General features: G+C 35.8%; 1 protein-coding gene across 3 annotated transcripts in view; it reads right to left on the reverse strand.

Moving 5' to 3' along the window:
- Positions 1-24,815, reverse strand: part of LOC125268636 (neuronal PAS domain-containing protein 3) — a 359,515-nt gene that overhangs the window by 42,619 nt on the left and 292,081 nt on the right. For all 3 annotated transcript variants that reach the window (XM_048190978.1, XM_048190979.1, XM_048190980.1), the window contains exon 6: positions 13,498-13,675. In XM_048190978.1, the coding sequence (XP_048046935.1) occupies positions 13,498-13,675 (178 nt within the window). The remainder of the gene's footprint in view (positions 1-13,497; positions 13,676-24,815) is intronic.

The following is a 24,815-nucleotide window of genomic DNA, read 5'->3' on the forward strand; positions in this document are numbered from 1 at the left end:
CTCAAGCACGCAAAATTAACAAGCATTATGTCTTTAACTTACAACTAACAGGATCGTTACGGCACCAGTGCTGTAAAAGCTACAGAGCTGCCTACAAGTTCACTTCACTAACACAGGAGATATACAGTGTGACACAAAGTTAATGTACACTAGGCCGAGGCAAAAATGCCTCCAAAAGAGACAAAAATTTCAAATGTAGAGGAATGCACTGCATTTTTTTTTCAATGCAAAAGGAGATATTTTCTTTCAAAGAATTCTTTGTTTAAGGACTACAACAAATGGCTCGTAGGAACTACAACGTGTTTCTTCCCGGGTTAATGACATCACTAACTCTAAAATTTACATAAACCCTGCCCCCAAGAACACGCAAAAAAGGGGTGAGGCCATGTTGGGCTGTTTTAGAGAAGAGGAAGAGTTGTTGTAGTAGAGTGTTGTTACCATGCCGTCATTTTACGCCGGACTGCTTCACAAACAAAGGTCAATTCAACGCTGGATTTGCACAAAAGATTAACATGACGGCACATGCTAGTCGATGAGTTGAATCAACATAAATGTATCCACTAACTATTCAGAAATGTCCAGTTGTATTCTATAAGCTGTAACTTCTTCCTGAGTCTCTCCATCAGTGTCCCACTCCGGTTTACTGACAATTGTCATTTTGGCTGTGTGAGATTCTCCAGCTTTGTTGTTTTTGAGCAACTGAAGCGCAAGCTGTTAAAGCTCTGCCCTCTTTTGAAAAGCGGGCCGGGAGCAGCAGCTCATTTGCATTTAAAGGGAAACACAAAAACGCTGTGTTTTTGCTTATACCCAAATAGGGGCAAATTTGACAAGCTATAAAATATGATCTATGGGGTATTTTGAGCTGAAACTTCACAAACGCATTCTGGGGACACCAGAGACTTATATTACATCTCGTAAAAGGGGCATTATAGGTCCCCTTTACATTTTTTTTTAAATCACTTTATTATTGTTTGAACTCCAGTCTTGAATCTGCATCACTCACTTCAGCAATATCACCGTGCCCCAGATCTGACCATCTAAAAACCAACAGATTTGTTTATAATTACCAAACAAACAAACATAGATTTCTTAATATTATGTCATTATCTTGACAAAAAAAAAGGCAGTTGAAGACAGAGTGTGTGTGTGTTTCATATGTCTGTGACTCATCCTGTAGGATTCCCATGAGTCAAAAAACAACAACAGTAACACACATTGGACGGAGCTCAACACACCATCTCCTGCTCATCTCCACAGCAGCTACGGCAAAAAAAAAAAAAAAAAAAAAAAAAATCCCCATCTGCCATCTGTGATTGGAGACCGCCACTGAAAAAATCTCTGAATCTGCGTCCCAGTCATGCCTCACGTAATAGACGCTACTGGAAAACAAATACTCACAGTAGCCACCTGCACTGCCGTTAGTATTTACAGCTGAGACGAGGAGACAACCTGAGTGTCTGATTTGGCCTGATTCGGTCTATAGATAAGACGACAAAACATCACAGCAGACACTCATGTTTGTTTTAATTAAATGCACTACTTCACTGACAGAAACGCAGATGGACAAAAGAATCGGATTTGCATTCTTAATCAAAATGAGGCGTGCGAAAGAATAAACAGATCTGACGCTTTGCGGGAAAACAAACTCAAGCTGTGGCCGAGCTTTAATTGTCAGAAAATGCATCTATAGTATAGCTGAAATCCTGAAACTTATTCTTCCTCTTTGAGTTCATTACATAGCAGGCCATTTTGTGTATCTGCAGACGTGTGGTTTTGAAACCTGCTCTGTTTGGATGGAGGCCAGACGGGATGTTTTGGCTGGGCAGTATTAAACGTGTAAGCGTAAGATCTCTGAGCTCCTGTGGCTCTAGACAGATCAGACACGAGCAGCTTTAGTTAAACACTAGCCCTGTTCCAAACCCTAACAGCTTCACTGCTGCTTACTGTCTACATAGGCAGCATTTTCTTAATGAAATGCAACTGATTTTAATTGCTTGGGAAGCAACTCCATTAAAATCATGTGACGTGCACATCTACAGCCTCAAACACTCTATTCAGATATGCAGATGTGAATTTCATTTTTAAAGTGCATTAATGTGTTACGCTGTTAGTCAACCTTAAGGGGGCGATAAAGTTTTCTTCATATTATAACTAATTCTTGCTAAACTCAAAACAGGGTTTCACATGTTACTATCAGTTAATGCAATATATAACATGAACTAATCTGAAGTTGTTAAAATATCATTTTGAAATGTATCGTAAAGAATTTCCAATCATTTAATAAACACACACACATACAAAAACAAAAAACAAAAACAAAAAAAAAACAGCACAATAGCATTTGTTGATGAATCATGCACATTAAGAGCATAACAAACTGTAATGAATTTAAAGGTGCCCTTGATTCAAAAATTTTATTTACCTTGGCATAGTTAAATAACAAGAGTTCAGTACATGGAAATGACATACAGTGAGTCTCAAACTCCATTGTTTCCTCCTTCTTATATAAATCTCATTTGTTTAAAAGACCTCAGAAAAACAGGCGAATCTCAACATAACAGTTGTTACGTAACAGTTACGTAACAGTCAGGGTGTACGCCCCCAATATTTGCATATGCCAGCCCATGTTCAAGGCATTAGACAAGGGCAGAACATCTGGATGTGCACAGCCGAATCAACAGACTAGGTAAGCAAGCAATAACAACAGCGAAAAATGGCAGATGGAGCAATAATAACTGACATGATCCATGATAACATTGCTAATGTACTGTTAAATGTGGTTAAAGTTACCATCGTTTCTTACTGTATTCACGGAGACAAGAGCCGTCGCTATTTTCATTTTTAAACACTTGCAGTCTGTATAATTCATAAACACAACTGTGTTGTAATGTTAGCCGTTAGCCACGGAGCACAATCAAACTCATTCATAACCAAATGTAAACATTCAAATAAACACTGTACTTACGCGATTAGACATGCTACATGACGAACACTTTGTAAAGATCCATTTTGAGGGTTATATTAGCTGTGTGAACTTTTTTTATGTTGTTTAAGGCAAGTCCGAGCTCCGTGGGCGGAGAGCACGAGCAATTAAAGGGCCAGCAGCCCTGAATCGGCTCATTTATAATGATGCCCCAAAATAGGCAGTTAAAAAAATGAATTAAAAAAAATCTATGGGGTATTTTGAGCTGAAACTTCACGGACACATTCAGGGGACACCTTAGACTTATATTACATCTTTAAAAAAAAAAGTTCTAGGGCACCTTTAAATCCACATTTGTCACATGATGCAAGAGACAAATTATATTAGGCATTCTTCCTAGCCTTGCTCGGGAAGCAGACACACTCTGTCAGTTTAAATCTAGACTAAAAACACATCTCTTTAACCTGGCATACACATAACATATCGCATTTCTATAATTCACATCCGTTATAGAATTGTTTGGCTGCATAAATTAGGTCAAACTGAACTGAGAACACTTCCTATAACACCCGATGTACTTACAGTATTACATCATAAGAAGAATAGCATCTATGCTATAGATGTATTAGACTCTCTGTTTATCCCGAGGTTACCATAGTCAGCTGTTTACCGCTCCATATCCAGATCAGATGGTGGACTTGCACCTAGACACGACCACAATGCAGCCCTGAATGTCAGCAGAGATCCTGTCAACTGAACAATCCCCTGTGAAGGCCTCATCAATATGACTACCATCGGCACAGATCCTCAGCAAAGACCACAAGAAAGTCCTCTGCACAGACCTATGACCAGCTTCTCCATACTGGTGTGATGAATATGATCTTCAAGCATAAGGAACTGGATGAAATATTTAAACGCTACCGATCCACAATCTGATTTCTGACTTGTGATGCAACCTGAATCATAATCACACCGTGTTTGTTGGTTGGCCAGAGGAGAACTGGTGCCCTGACTGAGCTTGTTTTTTTCTCCATTCTGTCACCTGCTGGAGTTTGGGTTTCTTGCCACTATTGCCTCTGGCGTGCTTAGATGGGAAAACTTAATATTCAACATTAATTATTACTGATTTGACACAGCAATGACACTATTTGATGAGAACTGAACTGAGCTGGACGATGACATCACTGTCTTTCTGCAGAACCGCTTTATAGATGAAATTAACCAATTTAATAATTGATGATCTTTACAATGACTCAACACTGAACTGACTTCAACTGAACAATGACACTATTTTCTTTTAGAGCTGCTGTAGAGCCAAAATGAACCGTTTGCATCACTGAATCTTTTTCCTGTTGTCACTGTATTAAAATTTGTATTATATATAGCGCTATATAAATAAAGATGACTTAATTTAATGGTTCTTATACTGTACAAAGTGTATATTCTATCCTCTAACCATACCCCTAAACACAACCCTCACAGAAAACTTTCTCCATTCTTACATTTTCAAAAAACATAATTTAGTGTGATTTATAAGCTGTTTTCCTTGAGGGTTTCCAAGGACCACACAACCACACACACACACACACACACACACACACACACACCTATTGCCTCTCTGAAGGGTGAAGTAGTGGGGCTCTGGAAGTGAGATGAATTGAAGAAATGTCAGATGGGTTCAAACGTGACCCCATTGGCTGGGTCAGCCCGAATAAAATCAATATGTTTGAGCCGCAGACCTCAGGAACTTCAGATTTCAATTAAAACTCTTCCAATAGTTTTGGTCATGTGATCACTCCTGACCCCATTGATATCCCATTTTCTGAGAACCCAGGTGTTTGTGTGACTACGTGGACTACATTTTAACAGGTCTAGCATCATTTGTTTGCAAATGCCACTTGGTTTGATATTGCGATGACATTCATACATTTCTAAGAGCAACCTGAGTTTCCAAATATTGTACGAAGGATCAAAAAGCCATAATAGTGTATACTACCTCCCACACACATACAAAATCTAAACTACATAAGTATCTAAAACTGTGTTTGAAACCAACAAGAAACACAATGCTTCACAGGTATGTTAGGCTAATGTGTGCCGTCCATGAGCACTAATCCCATTATTTGTATTCTGAGCCAGTGCTAACTGCTTGTGTGACCCCAACTCTTCTCAAGGACACTCTATATGTGCCAAACACCTACAATGGAGCAGGATTTACCTGGGAGAATTCTGGGTAATGCAGACCACAGAATCCCCTAATGACCCAGACAGTGGACAGCAGCCGTTGAGGTCAGTGACCTCGGCTAGATGCCTCTGGTGTCCTGAGAGCCCTGCAGCTGAATTAAACTCAACACATTTCACAGCAGAACAAGTGTGTAAAAAATAATCATTATATAACTATGGTATATATATATATATATATATATATATATATATATATATATATATATATATATATATATATATATATATATATATATATACAAAACTGTCCATAGAGATTTCATGCCTTCAAATACAGACCACTAATATCTCATCAAAGACAGTATTTTATACAGTAAATATTTTAAGAATATGTCAAGAAACATTCATTCAAATTAAATGAATAATAATAATAATAATAAAAATATACCAGTTTACGACCAGCAAAAAATATTTGGGTAGCAAATTAACCTCCAGTGGCTGGAGCGAAGCCAATTCCTTTTAACTGACAGCTCTTTTCAGAACACAAGCCTCATCTGACAGCATTTCTTTTTAAATATGTGTTTGTGTACAGTAGAGTGTATGTATGCATCAAAAGCAGCTGTGCATGTGAATATGTGTGGCTGTGATGGAGGTTTTACTCTGGTCTGACAGGGGTAGATTCAGAGGCCTTGTGGAAAAGAGCTCTATTTGCATTTCAAATGTCACCCGCAGCAGCAGACACCTGTTAAAGGCTAGAGGAGAATCCACACAAATCAAAGGTCTGACCCTGCGGGAGAGTCCGGATCACCCTGCCCATAGGCGACTGCTGCTCTGGACGCCCTGAGACGCCCACTGCAGCCCTGCGCTGGGACGATACGCTCCTCACACAATATTCTCAGTCTATCATCTTCACATGCAGCACTGCCAAAGGTTAATTCTGATGTTTTTTTTCCCCTTTATTTATTGTATCTTATTCTTTTTATCAATGTTTAATGCCACATCTCTTGTTTCATGGATGCATACATTACACTATTTTTTTTTGAATGCCAAATCTGTCTGTCTGTCAAATGTAAATTATTACTGCTTATGTCTTCAGGAAAAGTGTTTTTTTTTTCTTTAAATATAAAATTAGATTATCTACTACTGCTAATATACTAATAATCAAAATAAATAACAAATACAATAATGAAATATGACGTGAAGAATACACACCTCCATTTTAAAATATATTTCCTATGTTAGCCACTAGATGAATGGAAAATATATTAAAGAATGATGAAAGAATCGCTCCTTTAAAACTGTAACTAAAAGCAGTGCGGCGAGTGATGTGCTGTCTGTGCCAAAGCTGATTGGACAGATGTCACAGGCACACGCGTCTGTTTCCAAATTCATCTCATTGCAAATGAAGCTCGAATCGTTTTCTTTTATTAATGCACAAACGGGAGGCTTCTTTTCATGCTCGTCAAAAGCCTCTTGTTGACAAACAGCAGGATTACGATCTTCAAGAAAAATACCGCCGTGTTTACTGCTTTATTGCCGGCGTGTCATGCCCTTGAGAGAGAGAGAGGGAGAGAGATGGAGCCAGTGATGAAGGAAAACACGCTCTCCCCTCTGCACTGCCAGATATTTAAAATAGGCTGTTGATAACACAATTTACTCTGCAGGTTGAGCAGATGAAAAAAAGTGACATCATAGGCAGAAATGGGGGACGGGAGTGTAGAGGCAGGACACACAAACATATGAGGGAGGTGACAGGAGGTGAAACGCTTGACTCCACCTTAAACACAGCTCAACCTGCCATTCGTTCAGAGAGAAAGAAAAACAAGAAGGAGAACAAGAGGGAGATTTTGTATCCAAAGAAGGACTACAATACATGGAGAAAGGACTATTAGCATTCCCATTCACATCAATGGTAGTGGCTTGGCTGGCACACAGCTTTTACATCAAAGACAGAGGAAAGGGAAATGTTGAGGGGGGAAAAAAAAGCTGAATGAATTGTCACTGACAAAACATCTAAAAATATAATGAAAAGTTTGCAATTTGTTTGCATGAACACTCAGTTACAACTACATTGTAAAAAAACAAACAAACAAACAAACAAACAAAAAAACAAATCTAAAAACATTTTATCTCAAGATGCTGTAGTTGCGATATCTACCAGCAGGGGCTAACTGTCTCATGCTAACCAGACAAATCTTGACCCATTGTGCACATGTCACATATCCCTAAGGAGACATGGTGATGAGATGGAAGGAAAAAATATTTTCTTAATATTTTAATAACCAAGAGTTTAAATCCCCCAATCAGAGCTTTTCCGTTAATTTTCTACCGAGTGTTTTAATTAATCTTTGCAATCCGGCAATCATGCGCACTGTGAAAGCGCTGCTAATGTTCTGAAAACGTAGACAAACAAGTAAGCTGGAGTTTATTGATCTCCATTGAGATACTCTGCTTAAAGGTGCCCTAGAATTAAAAATTTAATTTATCTCGGCATAGTTAAATAACAAGAGTTCAGTACATGGAAATGACATACAGTGAGTCTCAAACTCCATTGTTTCCTCCTTCTTATATAAATCTCATTTGTTTAAAAGACCTCCGACGAACAGGCGAATCTCAACATGACACCGACTGTTACGGAACAGTCGGGATCATTAATATGTACGCCCCCAATATTTGCATTTGCCAGCTCATGTTCAAGGCATTAGACAAGGGCAGGACATCTGGATGTGCACAGCTGAATCATCAGACTAGGTAAGCAAGCAAGGACAATAGCAAAAAATGGCAGATGGAGCAATAATAACTGACATGATCCATGAAATCATGATATTTTTAGTGATATTTGTAAATTGTCTTTCTAAATGTTTCGTTAGCATGTTGCTAATGTACTGTTAAATGTGGTTAAAGTTACCATAGTTTCTTACTGTATTTACGGAGACAAGACTGTTGTTATTTTCATTTTTTAAACACTTGCAGTCTGTATAATTCATAAACACAACTTCATTCTTTATAAATCTCTCCAACAGTGTGTAATGTTAGCTTTAGCCACGGAGCACTATCAAACTCATTCAGAATCAAATGTAAACATCCAAATAAATACCATACTTACGCGATTAGACATGCTGCATGAAGAACACTTTGTAAAGAACAATTTTGAGGGTTATATTAGCTGTGTGAACTTTGTTTATGCTGTTAAAGGCAAGCGCGAGCTCCGGGGGCGGGGAGCACGAGAATTTAAAGGGGCCGCAGCCTAAATCCGCTCATATTTAATGATGCCCCAAAATAGGCAGTTAAAAAAATAATTTAAAAAAATGTATGGGGTATTTTGAGCTGAAACTTCACAGACACATTCAGGGGACACCTTAGACTTATATTACATCTTTTGAAAACACGTTCTACGGCACCTTTAAATGAAAGTGTCATTCAGTCAGTCTGCGTTCTGTCACGAGCCGCTTGAGATGTTTTCTGTGACTAAATCTGTGATCAAAGATTCTAAGTGATGAACTGTAATGAATCCAAACATGGATTTGGCATATGTTGTTTGCGATTGTGGTTGCTGAATTTGCCGTTGTTGTAATTTGGAATTTTTGGAATTACTATTAGGCATTTCACTGTTTTACCAGTTTTCATAATGTAGAGAGTGCATTCATTTAAACGATAGCCTATAAGAAATCAGGAAACTAAGTGAGATAAAATAAACCATGACATTCTCTTGATCTGTGCTTATGTGAAAGTGCAATAATTCTGATGATATGTAAAAATAAATTAAGCAAATGACAACAATCATTGCGATAATAATCTTGATAATTATTATCAGTTTAACCATTATGCAGCATGCCAAAAAATTGAAAAAGTTTTCATTGACTAAAACTAGACTAAAATGCCCAGACATTTTTAGTCAACTAAAACTTAACTAAATAAAAACAGGACAAGGTTGACTAAATATGACAAAACTAAGACTATAAGACTAAATAAAAAATAAAAAAATAGCTGACAAAATTAACACTACTTACAAAACACTGGTGTTCTCTCTCAAAACTATTGAGTTCCCCTGAAAAATGCAATTGCACTGAAATATAGTTTTTCTTCCAACCTCATATTATTTCCACCATAAAAGTTCTGTGAACGAACGCAAAAGTTTTTCAGGGAATGCAACATTTGTAAACTCTCAACTCGTTTTTTTTATCATCACCATGTCCTTTTAGGGGCTCCATGCAACACAAAGCAAATTAAAGCAGTCTATACCAACAAGCTTACAATTTATGTGATTGATTTAATGATTTTAATCCTGTTTTATCGCATCATGCTGCCCAACTGGGTGTAAAACGCACTTTTATCATTAAAAATAAGCCCCACAAACTTGTTGTACAGTATGTGTCTCCGGTCCTCATCATTTATAAACGAAGCTCTGGTGTTAGAAGACAGACCGCGGTGCCCTTTATCTGATTGTAAAGCACATATTTAATGATTCAGTGTATACATAAATAAATCTCAGCGTCAGACCAACCGCCTAAACCATTAAAGACCGTCTCGCTCACTCCCGCCAAGAAATTAACACTCAAACACACACACACACTTTGAGTCTGCCAGTGTGAAATTTCTGCCTGGCTAGAAAAAAGAAAAAGAAAACGCCACGAAAAGGACAAAACCACAAATGTGGAACTTCAATTAATTTAAAGCTCCAATCAGCAAAGAATAAATCCTTGGCAGATCTAATTACTGAAGCTCTCGGAAGACCCGGGCCGACCAGCCAATCTCCCTCATGTTTGAACAGCTTGATGAACTCGGGGACTGATGGATATCAAGTCATTTTGTTTAATTTATAAATGGATTTTCCCCTAATACTTAAATTATCATCAGTACAACACAATGAAAATGGGAACATTTGGAAGGCAAAGTCTATAAGAGCCCTGAAAGGAATTCCAATGAGGAATGTCACCTCTTTTCATCCCTGCTATACAATTCGTCTAATTAAATTCGGGAGCAGGGTAAGCCTGTGTTACAGTGCTGCCGTCACACGGACCGCCCCTGGAGAGTTTGGGCCAAGAGGAAGACACTCATCAGGCATATCATGTCACACATGCCATTAACACATACTTTTGGCATCTTAAAGAGATAGTTCACCCAAAAATGAAAATTACCCCATGATTTACTCACCCTCAAGCCATCCTTGCTGGATATGACATTCTTCTTTCAGACAAATACAATCGGAGTTATATTAAATAATGTCCAGGCTAATCCATGCTTTATAATGGGAGTGGATGGTGGCCCATACACGTGTGCACGAGAGCTTATGACGTAAGACGCAGGCGCAGTGTGAGCTCCGGTGATAATATGCTAGTCTCGCAAGAACCAAGTTGTGTACAGCAAAGGAAATCTACACAAATTGTTTGAGCTATAGACCTTATGCGCCAGAGAAACAAGCGCGCTGCCATCTTTTTATGATATTGTCTTTGAACTTCCGTTTTTGCAGTGGCTCTGTACATTTCTATGGCATCTAAGAATAATTAGCTGGTGAAGTGGATTTACCCATAGACGTTGAAACAGGGGGGGCGGAGGGGTCGGCCGCCCTCCCGTTCCAACATTCTCCCAACATTCTTCCAATACAGAATCTGAATTAAAATGTGTTTGATTTAAGCCTACATTTCAAAATTTTGTGTCATAAAATTATATCGCGCATACAGCTCAACTAACGCGATCGTTATAAAGGTGTTTGAACAACAATACACTTCCACTTGCATGTATTTGACAATCGGAATATCAGATATTTTGATATTTGATATGCCATAGCTGACACATATAGAGTACATTCATAAATCAGTCAATTTTGTATTTTATTATGAGATATTTTATTCTAATGTGATCAGTGACCCAAGCACTGATGGACCAAAGAGCACGCATTTCGACATTTGCAGTAAAAACTTGAAATATAAATTCTCAGAAAATGCATTAAATACCAATATATTGAAACGTCTGTTTATATACTCCATTAATAAAGGAGTCCAGACATTGGAAAAATATCAGTCCACATGCGTTTTATATTTAATATGAGGGAAATAGACATGCATGCATGCGTGACACAAAAAATCTGTAACTTTTAGGTAGCAAAATATTTTTTAGTAATTCTGTCAATTACACTAAGGTTATTACATTGTAATACATAAGATACAATTTATACAAAACGAATATCTTTTAAAAAGAGTTTTCTATAAAACAAAACTTAATGAAGTCGTCCATAGGTCCTTCAGACCTTGGTCGAAGCCTCCAGGTTATACGAGGTAGGGAGAATACTACTTCAAATACACTTTGGCTCAACAAAGGCAGAAAGCTTTCATATTGTGTTACACAGCAGCGCTCAGTCCTCTCACCGGCAGCATCAAAAACTTATAAAGGTGGCATTCTAATCGGCCATTCGTGGCAGCAATCACTCTCAAACTCTGCTGGTATTCGCATACCCCGCAGGAGCACCACCACGGCGGCGTTACGGCTGCGACGCGGCTACCGGAACTGATCCGCGGCCACTCTAGTCAATGCTTGTGTTTACACCAGCCGCGCCGTGGCACGTTTCAGAAGCGGCTCACTGCGGCGCATCGCCAAAGATAGGCGGCAAGTCTATTTTTGACAGACGGCGCAGACACGTGCAGTGTAAATAAGGGGTCATGAGCTCTCCGTCTCCTCAGTTCTGTTGTTTGTGCCTCTATCCTGCAGCCTCCTCCATCTCCCGGAGTTCCTGGTCGGTATTCCGGTTCAAACAAATGTGGCTTTTAATTCGTGACCGGTGTTTTGTTTTGCTCTCTCCTCTGCGCATCCGTGTTCGTCACCGGAGCTCACACTTCGCCTACGTCCTACATCATAAGCTGGGACGCCACTCTCTCGTGAACGCGCGTATGACAGTTAGCGGAAGCTAGAGATTACAGTTTATAAAGTTTTAAATATGGATATTTTTCTTACACAAAGGCATTGCTTCGCTTCAGAAGGCCTTTATTAACCCTCTGGAGCCGCGTGGACTTCTTTTATAATGGATGGGAGCAATTTTTTGGACTTCAAATTTTGGACTAGCATCCACTCCCATTGTAAAGCATGGATTACCCTGGACATTATTTAATATAACTCTGATTGTGTTCGTCTGAAAGAAGAATGTCATATACAGCTAGGATGGCTTGAGGGTGAGTAAATCATGGGATAATTTTCATTTTTGGGTGAACTATCCCTTTAAGGTCCACTCACAGTTTCTGAGTGTCACATTGACTGCTGGTTGCAACATATAGTAGTTCACAAGTTCACACTTACGAATAATCAGATAGTAAATAGTATGCGTAGTAGTATGTGTATTTGGCGTGCTGTCCGAGGAGAGGGCTCCGAGCTCGGTATTTTGGCCCGAACCCAGAGTATTCCCCCCGTATTCTGGTTAGGAAGTAACCAGGCAAGTGTGAGGAGACGGGGTGGTGGAGGGATGCTGTAAAACGGTCAAGGAATATGGGTGAGTCGAATGTGTCTACATGCTTTCACTCAGTCTGAATGGGTAGATATGTTGATTACGGATTGCTAACAGCTGGCTGAAATGACGTGATGATTAGTCAGATTATTTGAACGTTGCTCCTCCCGAATTTTGTTAATAAAACATCATATATACTAACACTTCAGAAAGCAACATGGTTTTGAGTGAAAATAAATAAATAAATAAATACATAAATAAACAGACCCCCCCACAAAAGAGCATAAATCTGGAGCTTCAAGAATATTCGATGAAAACATTTGAAGCATAACTCAAAGCAACAACTAAACTAATAGATTTTTTTTTAAATATTTATTTACTTTTAAATTAGTGCAGAAAATATGACTAATGCTTACTTGAAAAACCCACTGATTTACACAATGCAGAAATAACTGAACAAATAATTGAATCACAGAATCTAGATATTAAAATGGAATTTTGGAACCATTTTTGGAACCAATCAGAATCAAGTAGTTCCACGTATTTATAAAATAAAATAAAATAAAATCTAAGGGGCCGTTTACATGACACCATTTTCAAATAAAAACAGAAAACTTTTTATACAGTTTGGCCTTTCATTTACACAACAACAGCGTTTTTGTGGCCGGAAAATGCCAATTTTTGAAGGCGGGTTTCAAAGTGCATACCATTATTGTCTCTGTGTAAACCCTGTGCATGTGTTTAAAATAAAATAAAATAAAATAAAATAAAATAAAATAAAATAATTGAAAAAAAAGTAAAAAAATAAAATAAATAAATAAATAAATAAATAATAAAATAAAATAAAATAAAATAAAATTGCAAAAAGTGCAAAAAAAAAAAAAAACTAGGGAGATTACTACATAAAACACAAACACAGTGACAAGTCTATGATGTTTAACCTTTAACATGAGCTTACCTGGCTCAGGTGTCTCGGAGTGAGAGGAAGAAGAGGCTGAGCTGGCCCCGTCCTCGGCCCCTCCGCCCTGAGACAGCAGCCCTCTCCCCGGCGGAAGCTTCATGCCCAGCTGCTCAGCCATCTCCACATGATCGCCCGGGTGAACGTAGTCAAACACGCTGCTGCCCGTCAGTTCTACCTGCAACAGCACAAACACAAGCGAGAGGCCTGTATTAGTTATCTGGGTTAAAACGAGCATGAAACCAAGTTTTTATTGTTAACTAAGACTAAAAATTACTCATAGTTTTCATAAATAAAAATTATATATGTTAAAAATGTTATTTGTAACTGAAATAAAATAAGTTGAAGTTGAAGGAATAAAATTATTAAAAATGAAATAAAACAGAACAAAGTAAAGTTTTTTTTTTTAATCACTTTTATGAAATGTGTACATATCAGTATGTACCCTGGGAATTAAACCTATGACCTTGGTGTTGCCAGCGCAATATCCTACCAGTTGAGCTACAGCTACTGCATAATACATTGCGTAACTGACTATTATTTTATATACACTCACATAGTTAAAATGCCATGAAACTTTGATTCATATATGATCTGTTTTGTATTATATAAAGTCTTTTATGTCTTATTCATGAAGATTCGTATGTTAAGTATTCCCCAGTTATCTTTCATAGTGAGTTTAATGTGCTTTTCTGTAACTGTAGTGCAGCTAAAAGCGCTTGTGCTCTTTAAAAATTTGACTTCAGTCCTCCCCTGGAGAGGTTTCCCTCTGCCCGACACAACTTAACGCTCTTTAGGGGAGATAGAGCTCGTCCAAATAATCAAATAATTAGCGTGTGCTTGTCTAACCTTTAAACACGCTAATTTACTAAGCGGGGGAGAAACGGATTTACTGTTGCTAACTGGGGATGACAAGAAAAAAACAACAACAGGCAGTTAAAGTATCTGTGGCTCTGGTGCTTCTTAAATATGCAATTGTTGTGTTTCAGTAACACTGGTGCTGTTCTGTGATCAGGTCCACGTCTACAGGGACCTGCGGATTACATGAGAATAATCCCTTTAATGTCCTATCCCTCAAAGCTGTTTAGTGCTTCAGAAATTATTATTCCAAGCAGAAACAATTAATAAAGAGACAGACCGTTGACACAGACACAGGCTTGTGTTATTTTGGCACAATGCTGGAACTGTAAAACAGAATAATGCTGTGTATTATTTGTTCAAGTAAGATTTAGGATATTTCTGCTGTGTCTCTAACTTCTGCCCTATGCTTCAAATGTATGCAGCTATTCGATAGTCAGAAGGTGATGCATTAAGAAACAAAATGGCTACGCTAGAACAGGTTTGCAGGAGTACATGTATCAACAGGCAAGAACATGTCATGTCTTTTTTTTTCTGGAAACATGTTTTCAGCTCACAATGACTTTTTAGCTCACAATTTTGACTTTATAACTCACAATTGCAATTGCAAGTTCATATCTTGCAATTCTGACTTCTTTTCTCGGAATTGTGAGATACAAACTCGCAATTGCGAGTTATAATGTCCAATTTTGAGGAAAAAAAATGTTTTTTCTCAGAATTGCAAATTTATATCTCACAATTCTGACTTTATAACTCACAATCGTGTGTTATCAAGTCAGAATTGTGAGATATAAACTCGCAATTACCTTTTTTAATTTTTATTCTGTGGTGGTAACAAGCTTCCATAGGAAATTGAATGCTAAGTTGAAAAAATAAAATAAAATAAAATAAAATAATTCTTATAGAAAAATGAGAAATATAAATATAAAATGTGTAAATATAAAAGTTTGAATACCAAAAATTCCTAAAACTAAAACTAGAATAATAATAAAAAAAACAATGAAAGCTAATTTAAAAATATAAAAAATTAATAAAAATGACAAAATTATTACAACTTTAACTAAAATGAAAATCAACACTGAAAATATAAAAAATAAAATCTAAATTAAAATATTATTAATACTATAACAGTATAGAAATAATACTAATAAATAAATAAATAAATAAAAATTACCAAACCAGGGGAAATTACTATGCAAAACAAACAAACAAAAAAGGTTAAGTCAATAACTGTCCAAAATATATCATCCAAGGGTCTATGTGTATCCAAGAGCAGAACATTTACAGGAATGCATACTGAAGGATTTTATGTGCAACTCTACAGTTTAAATAGAACAAACAAACAGCGATAATCACAGAAAACCCATGAAAACAGAAACCAAAACAACTGTGCAACAGGACCACCAACTGTCTGTCTGTTTCTCGAGCTCTCTTTGTCTTTTTCTTACTGTTTGGCCTTTCAAACACTAGAAACCAAATAGCACATCTGATTTCTTCTTCTTTTTTTTTTCTTTTTTTTTTTACTTTCCCTGAGCATCAAAAAGCTGCAGGCACATTCCAAGTAAGACTTTCTGTATCTTTCTCTAAAAGACTAACATTCCACCAATATCCAGTAGACCAAAGAATTGAGGATTCTATTTGAAGAACTAAAGAGATGAGGTTGAGGTTTTCAAACACCTTATAGACAACTCCCAACAAAAAGAAGAAACAAGCCATTCACATTAAAAAAAAAAAAAAAAAAAAAAAACTTGTCCAATCTTGTTTAATCTTGTCCAGCAGCACTAAATATGAGCAGATATATTTAAATGATGGAAAATACACAAAAATGTACAATAAGGTTTCATTTATTAATATTATTTAACTACATTAGAAAACATAAACTAAGAATGAACAATACTTCTACAACATTTATTAATCTTAAAGCGATAGTTTATCCAAAAATGAAACTTTTGTCATCATTTACTCACCCTCAAGTTGCTCCAAAACTGTTTGAGTTTCTTTATTTCAACACAAAAGAAGATATTTTGAAGACTGTTGGTAACCAGAGAGTTGACAGTAGCCCTTGATTTCCATATAGGGAAAAAAAAAAAAAAAACTTTGGAAGTCAATGGCTACTGTAAACTGTCTGGTTACCAACAGTCTTCAAAATATCTTCTATCTAATAGAAGTTCATACAGGTTTGGAACAACTTGAGGGTGAGAATTGAAGACAGAATTGTCATTTTTGGATGAATTATCCCTTTAATGTTAAAGGTCCCGTTCTTCGTGATCCCATGTTTCAAACTTTAGTTAGTGTGTAATGTTGTTGTTAGAGTATAAATAAAATCTGTAAAATTTTAAAGCTCAAAGTTCAATGCCAAGCGAGATATTTTATTTAACAGAAGTCGCCTACATCGAACGGCCAGTTTGGACTACATCCCTCTACTTCCTTCTTTAATGACGTCACTTAAACAGTTTTTTGACTAACCTCCGCCCACAGGAATACACAAGAGTTGCGTTTGTAGAGTGTGTTTGTCGACATGTCGTCGAAACGCTGTTATTTTCATCCCGCAGTCCAATCACCGGGTCTGATTCCGGATCAAATTGATAGGGTAAAATCAAAGACATGTTTACAATAACACTGAGCGCGTGCATCTCCACGTTATGGTAAGAGGCGTGACCTTTCCGGGCAAGATGCGCTAAACTGCTGTCGAATCACAACAGGAACCGCTGGCACAATCAGAACTCGTTACGTATTTCTGAAGGAGGGACTTCATAGAACAAAGAAGTCATCAGCCCGTTTTTATGACAGTGGAAACAGCGGTATACAGATAAGTAATTTATGTGAAAAATACTGTGTTTTTTTACACGCGAAACATGAACACATGTTATATTGCACACTATAAACACAATCAAAGCTTCAAAAAACCACGAAAAAGGGGACCTTTAATCTCAACATTTACTACTACATTTTTAAGATTAAAAGTTGTATCTGGTAACATTAGTTAAAGCACTGTAAACTAATATGAACTTTTATTTTAACTAACACCAACAAAGATTAATAAATGCTGTAAAAATATATAGCTCATAGTTAGTTTATATTACTTAATGCATTAACTAATGTTAACAAATGAGACCTTGTTGCAAAGTGTTCCCATTTATTTTATAATATGAAACAAAAAGTGCACTAGCCACTGCTGGTACCAATAATCACAAAAAGATCAAATATCAACAAATAAATGATTTACAACAGGACCACAAATTTTCATTTTGATTTTCATGTTGATTTTAAAGTTTAACAAAAACTACTGACAAAATCCAAGTGACTGTGGGTAGAAATACATTACAATAAGTGCTTAAAATATCTATTTCCATACACAGATTAAATGTAAAGTTATCTCTCTTTCACATGCCAGAGCGGACAAACCTTTTGTGTCAATTATAATTCATGAACATGGCCCTGCCGACTATTTTAACAGTATTAGAATGAGCCCACTTTTCAGCACGAGTGGCTGCACAAAGCACTCATCTTGCCTTAATCTCTGTGATGCGAAGATGGGCGAACAATGCACAGAGAAAATAATATCGGCTCTAATATTCATCGTGTGGCGGTCGGTGCGGTAAAGTGTTGTCTGTAACAAGAGACCAGCAGATTATGCTCTGTGATTGCAGAAAGGACACTTGGATTACAGAAGGAGGTTTTGCATTGTAAATGAGGCCCGGCTCGCTGGAGTGGGGCCACGGACGGAGCCCACCAGCAACATGCTTATTTTGTAGAAGGTCACTCAATAAGAGTCCACTCCCCCCCTCCCTCCCCCTCTGGCTTATTAAGACTGACTGGCATGCATTAATGAAATCACCTGATTTTACAAACATGAAGAGAGAGAGAGAGAGAGAGAGAGAGAGAGAGAGAGAGGGAGAGAGGAAATGGAGGAGAAAGGAAAAAAAAAATGACGTTATGCTTGAGTTTAAAGAAGGAAGCCCTTAATTAGCAAGGTTTCAGAAATGTCAGCTATCGCCTATTAACTGTTCTGCTCTATCAAAGCTATAATACCCAGCTGTCAAATTTCATCACACGATGGGTGGTTTCTTTTTGTTTCTTGTGCTTAATTTTCTCTAGAGGCGGGGCCAAAGATCCACTGACCCCAGCTAAAATGTTTGGTTGTGTTGTGCCTGGTTAGGAAATGGTCAGTCTCAGCCTCAGACGTCACGCCCATGGACAGTTGACTGAACATCTGATGCATATGGCACGAAATTGGAAACACTTCAGGAGTTTCAAAGTCGTCAACCGATTTCTGAATTCTACAGGATTTCCGGGAGATGTGTGTGTTGCATTCTTTAACAGTCCGCTGAAAACAAAGCTGTCATATGAGCTGTTGTCTACAACTGTGACAATGACTGCTTATCAGGATCAGGTTTTCAAAAATATTGGTATAGACTCTTTAAAACACGCCTAAGAGTTTTACACATCCGGTCCGTTATTGTAGGGACATCGACTTTACATTTCCACTCCCCTAAACATGATGCTAAACAAAACAGACTGTGATTGTTTGCTTTACATGTTGGTCAGATGTTGTCTTGGTCGGTCCTTGGCCAATGAAAGCTGCTATGGAGTCCAGACCTTCTGCCGTCAGTCTGAAGTTCTGGCTGCGCGAGAATAAGAAATGGGGTAAAAGCCCAATAAACAGTTTTAAACTGGATTATAAATAACATTTTATTGGGCCGTTTCTTTATTATAAACTTCTGCTAATATACTTGCATACTGAAAATATAAATAACAATATTTTTCTTTATTTTTAAGTTAATAAATCTAATATTTTATTTTATACAATATTTTTTATTTCAAAATTCAAAATAAATATAAATAACTATATTTTACTTAATTTTAATAAATCTAATATTTTAATTAAAATTTCAAATAAATACAAATAGCTGTTTCTTTAAGTTATTATATATTATTATTTTATTTTCTAAAACATTTTAAACATGTTAAACACTAAACTAAACTATGGAAGCTTGTTTCTGCCACTAAATAAAAAATAAAAATAAAAAAGGTAATTGCAACTTTTTATCTCACAATTGACTTTATTTCTCAGAATTGCAAGATTTAAACTCGCTATTCTGAGTTATAAAATCAGAATTGCGAATCTGACTTTATATCACGCAATTCTGAATTTATATAAAGCCAGAATTGCATGATATAATTGCGAGTTATAAAGTCAAAGATGTAAGACAAACTCGCAATTCTGAGAAAAAATATCAGTCTTTTTTCCCCTCACAATTGCACATTATAACACGCAATTGCAAGTTTATATCTCAAAATTCTGACTTTAGAACTCGTAATTCTGACTTTATATCATGCAATTCTGACTTTATAACTCGCAATTCTGACTTTATATCACGCAATTCTGACTTTATATCACGCAATTCTGACATTATAACTCGCAATTCTGACTTTATATCACGCAATTCTGACATTATAACTCGCAATTCTGACTTTATATCACGCAATTCTGACATTATAACTCGCAACTCTGATTTTATAACTCGCAATTCTGACATTATAACTCGCAACTCTGACATTATAACTCGCAATTCTGACTTTATATCACGCAATTCTGATTTTATAACTCGCAACTCTGACATTATAACTCGCAATTCTGACTTTATATCACGCAATTCTGACTTTATAACTCGTAATTCTGACATTATAACTCGCAACTCTGACATTATAACTCGCAATTCTGACATTATAACTCGTAATTCTGACTTTTTAACTCGCAATTCTGACATTATAACTCGCAATTCTGACTTTATATCACGCAATTCTGACTTTATAACTCGTAATTCTGACATTATAACTCGCAACTGACATTATAACTCGCAATTCTGACATTATAACTCGCAACTCTGACATTATAACTCGCAACTCTGACATTATAACTCGCAATTCTGACTTTATATCACGCAATTCTGACTTTATAACTCGTAATTCTGACATTATAACTCGCAACTCTGACATTATAACTCGCAATTCTGACATTATAACTCGTAATTCTGACTTTTTAACTCGCAATTCTGACATTATAACTCGCAATTCTGACTTTATATCACGCAATTCTGACTTTATAACTCGTAATTCTGACATTATAACTCGCAACTCTGACATTATAACTCGCAATTCTGACTTTAACTCGCAATTCTGACTTTATATCACGCAATTCTGACTTTATAACTCGTAATTCTGACTTTATAACTCGCAACTCTGACATTATAACTCGCAATTCTGACTTTATAACTCGTAATTCTGACTTTATAACTCGCAATTCTGACATTATAACTCGCAATTCTGACTTTAACTCGCAACTCTGAATTTATAAATCACAATTCTGACATTATAACTCGCAATTCTGATTTTAAATCGCAATTCTGATTTTATAACTCGCAATTCTGAATTTATAAATCACAATTCTGACTTTATAACTCGCAATTCTGATTTTATATCACACAATTCTGACTTTATAACTCGCAATTCTGACTTTAACTCGCAATTCTGATTTTATAACTCGCAACTGAATTTATAAATCACAATTCTGACTTTATAACTCGCAATTCTGACTAACTCGCAATTCTGATTTTATAACTCGCAATTCTGAATTTATAAATCACAATTCTGACTTTATAAATCACAATTCTGACTTTATAACTCGCAATTCTGACTTTAACTCGCAATTCTGATTTTAAATCGCAATTCTGATTTTAAATCTCAATTCTGATTTTATAACTCGCAATTCTGAATTTATAAATCATAATTCTGACTTTATAACTCGCAATTCTGATTTTATATCACACAATTCTGACTTTATAACTCGCAATTCTGACTTTAACTTGCAATTCTGATTTTAACTCGCAATTCTGACTTTAACTCACAATTCTGATTTTATAATTCGCAATTCTGATTTTATATCACACAATTCTGACTTTATAACTCGCAATTCTGACTTTAACTTGCAATTCTGATTTTAACTCGCAATTCTGACTTTAACTCACAATTCTGACTTTAACTCACAATTCTGATTTTATAATTCGCAATTCTAAATTTATAAATCGCAATTCTGACTTTATAACTCACAATTCAGATTTTATATCACACAATTCTGACTTTATAACTCGCAATTCTGACTTTAACTCGCAATTCTGATTTTAACTCGCAATTCTGACTTTAACTCACAATTCTGATTTTATAACTCGCAATTCTAAATTTATAAATCGCAATTCTGACTTTATAACTCACAATTCAGATTTTATATCACACAATTCTGACTTTATAACTCGCAATTCTGACTTTATAACTGGTAATTCAGATTTTATATCACACAATTCTGACTTTAACTCACAATTCTGACTTTAATTCGCGATTCTGATTTTATAACTTGCAATTCTGAATTTATAACTCACAATTCTGACTTTATAACTCGCAATCCTGACTTTATAACTCGCAATTCAGATTTTATATCACACAATTCTGACTTTATAACTCGCAATTCTGATTTTAACTCGCAATTCTGACTTTAATTCGCGATTCTGATTTTATAATTCGCAATTCTGAATTTATAAATCACAATTCTGACTTTAACTCGCAATTCTGATTTTATATCACACAATTCTGACTTTATAACTCGCAATTCTGACTTTATAACTCGCAATTCTGATTTAACTCGCGATTCTGATTTTATAACTCGCAATTCTGAATTTATAAATCGCAATTCTGACTTTATAACTTGCAATTCAGATTTTATATCACACAATTCTGACTTTATAACTCGCAATTCTGACTAACTCGCAATTCTGATTTTATATCACACAATTCTGATTTTATAACTCGCAATTCTGACTTTATAACTCGCAATTCTGACTTTATAACTCGCAATTGTTTTTATATTGAGTTTAATTCATATTCATTGAGTTTAATTCATATTAATTGAGATTATATCATACAATTCTGAGAAAAAAATTACATTTTTTATTTTTTATTTCATGTCGGAAACAAGCTTCCATACTAAATAAAACTTATAATAAAAAAATAAATAAAACATTGTAAATTACTTTAAAAGAAAGTAATAAGTATGAGGTCTTGAATTTTAATGACACAGATTCATACTGATGCATGAGGTCCATCTGGTTCACTTCTGCACATTTTGCCCCTCTTTAAAAAATTCAATCCTTCTCCTGTTTAATGATTGAGCTCCTCTAGAAGCACTGACCCTCCCCCTTCACCCCGCCCCTTCTGCCCAAGCCCCACCCTCTCTCATTTCTGTGTCTCTGCATAAAAGCAAGCATTGCCTCCCTCTTTTTACTTCAGTGGTCTCTATTGCCCTGCTCTGTGAGGCTGAAGAGGCATGTCAAGTGTCACTGAACCCCTCCAAACGGCAACAGGAAGCTGCCAGCTCTCGTCTCTCACATTATGACACAATTACTCGCTGGCATCAAACACACGCCGCCATGGCTCTCACCTCACGCTCCCTGCCAGTTAACCTGTTTGGAGTCCAGGAACATTTTGGCCCCGTCCACGCATGCAAATCCACAATCATGACTCACACTTCAGATAAAACGAACGTTGCAAGTGCTGATGTGAGATAGCAAAGATCTGATGGTTGAAATGACCGCTAGCTTTTGAGCTTTGGCCCTTATGTTGCTCATAAATTGCTTCTGATTTTTAAAACGTTTGTGTGCACACACTACCATAGATTTTTAAAGTCAATTTTAAGTTCAGCTTACTGAAAATAATCAAATATAGCAAATATGGGAAAAGTGTTTGTCTAAAATGTATATAAAAATTGCATGACTCTCCTGCTTGTATTTAATCATAATTTTATTGTTTTTCTGTGTAATACAAGCAGCGCCACTATTAAAAACCTAAACATGGGAAAGACATGAACATAAAATTCCTCTGGGATAAAAAACACATTAAACACATTTGAGGGGAGGGAGAAATTCCTTTCACTTCCTTAGAATGTCAGTGACTTTAAAAAAGTATTAATCAAATAAATTGATGTTGGCTGGAGGGTTCAGAATTAATTAACGCATTTAACTCAAATGTGCTAAATGGAACATTATACATTTCATAGCATGTAATTACTCTTTTAATAAATGATTCATGTTATATTCCCATCAATTGATAACACTAGTGAATCATAAAGCGATTCAGCAAGAGCTTGTCTGGACCCCGAGATAGAGCTTGTGGGGTTCAAATCATTGGTCCTTCTGTTTTTGTTCCAGCTGGGAACTAACACTGCCGATTAAATTATGCAAACCCTGCCGCACAGATAGCCAAGAGCTAAAACCAAAAAAAATCTGATCGGTTGTACAACAGAGCTGAACAAGAGAAGTACTCAACTATAAGAAAACTTTTGTTATAAAATATTACCAGTCTTTTATGTGAGAAACTTTTTCTTGCAACAAAATGAATAAAATATTTATTAAATATGTAATATATAATATTATAAAAATGCAGGCCTATTAATATTAAGTAAGTATTTATATATATATATATATATATATATATATATATATATATATATATATATATATATATATATATATATATATATGGGTCAATGACGTGACGGGTCATTTCTTTTTTTTTTGTCCAAAGGCCTTAATAACAATAAAAAAGACATTACATCCAAAATATGTAAGGTATTACAACTAGATCTGTTTTATTGAATCCAAAAGGTTTTAATTCTATTTTGCTACATATAAAGGTATTTTAAAGTTTTTGAAGTGACAAAAGGTCATTTGGTTCAACCGTCCAAAGGCCAATACAGCCACTTGATTTGTGATTAAAATATCTTAAAATGTAATAAATATATATATTTTTTATTCTGGCATGATTTTGTAATAACATATATTAACATAGTGCAAAATGGTATTAAAATGATGTACAGAAGTCATTGCTTTGTTATGAGAAAGAATGTCTGGAAAAATGAATTTCATTGATGTCATTTGGAGTAACCAATATAAAGGGACCATTTTGGATCAAGTGATCCAGTCAGTATCATGTGACAGGATGTGAAATCATTCAGACACCTGCAAAGGACCACATGATCATGAAGCAAAGTAACTAACTCTCTTTTAACCATTTGAAAAATGTTATAAAAATGTTGTAAAAATTTTAATGTTTTCACTTGCTCATACGCATGTCCTGAAACATCAGATCATTACAACCGCTATAAAACATGGAAAATGTTGTAATATTTTAAAACTTGTACTAAATATAAAATGTTTAATTGTCCTACCTAGCTAGCTAGATATGAGCATGTTAGCATTGTTTGAAAATAACCAAAAGTGTCATTCGGTAAAACCGACTTTTTTGTATATCTTGTAAAAATGACAAAAGCAGTGTTAATTGGTTATAAAAACCACATAATCTCATTGTTAACACATAATAAAACTTCAAAATTAATTATATCTCCATTATGT

Source organism: Megalobrama amblycephala, linkage group LG5 (genome assembly GCF_018812025.1).
Source record: "Megalobrama amblycephala isolate DHTTF-2021 linkage group LG5, ASM1881202v1, whole genome shotgun sequence".
Lineage (NCBI taxonomy): Eukaryota > Metazoa > Chordata > Actinopteri > Cypriniformes > Xenocyprididae > Megalobrama > Megalobrama amblycephala.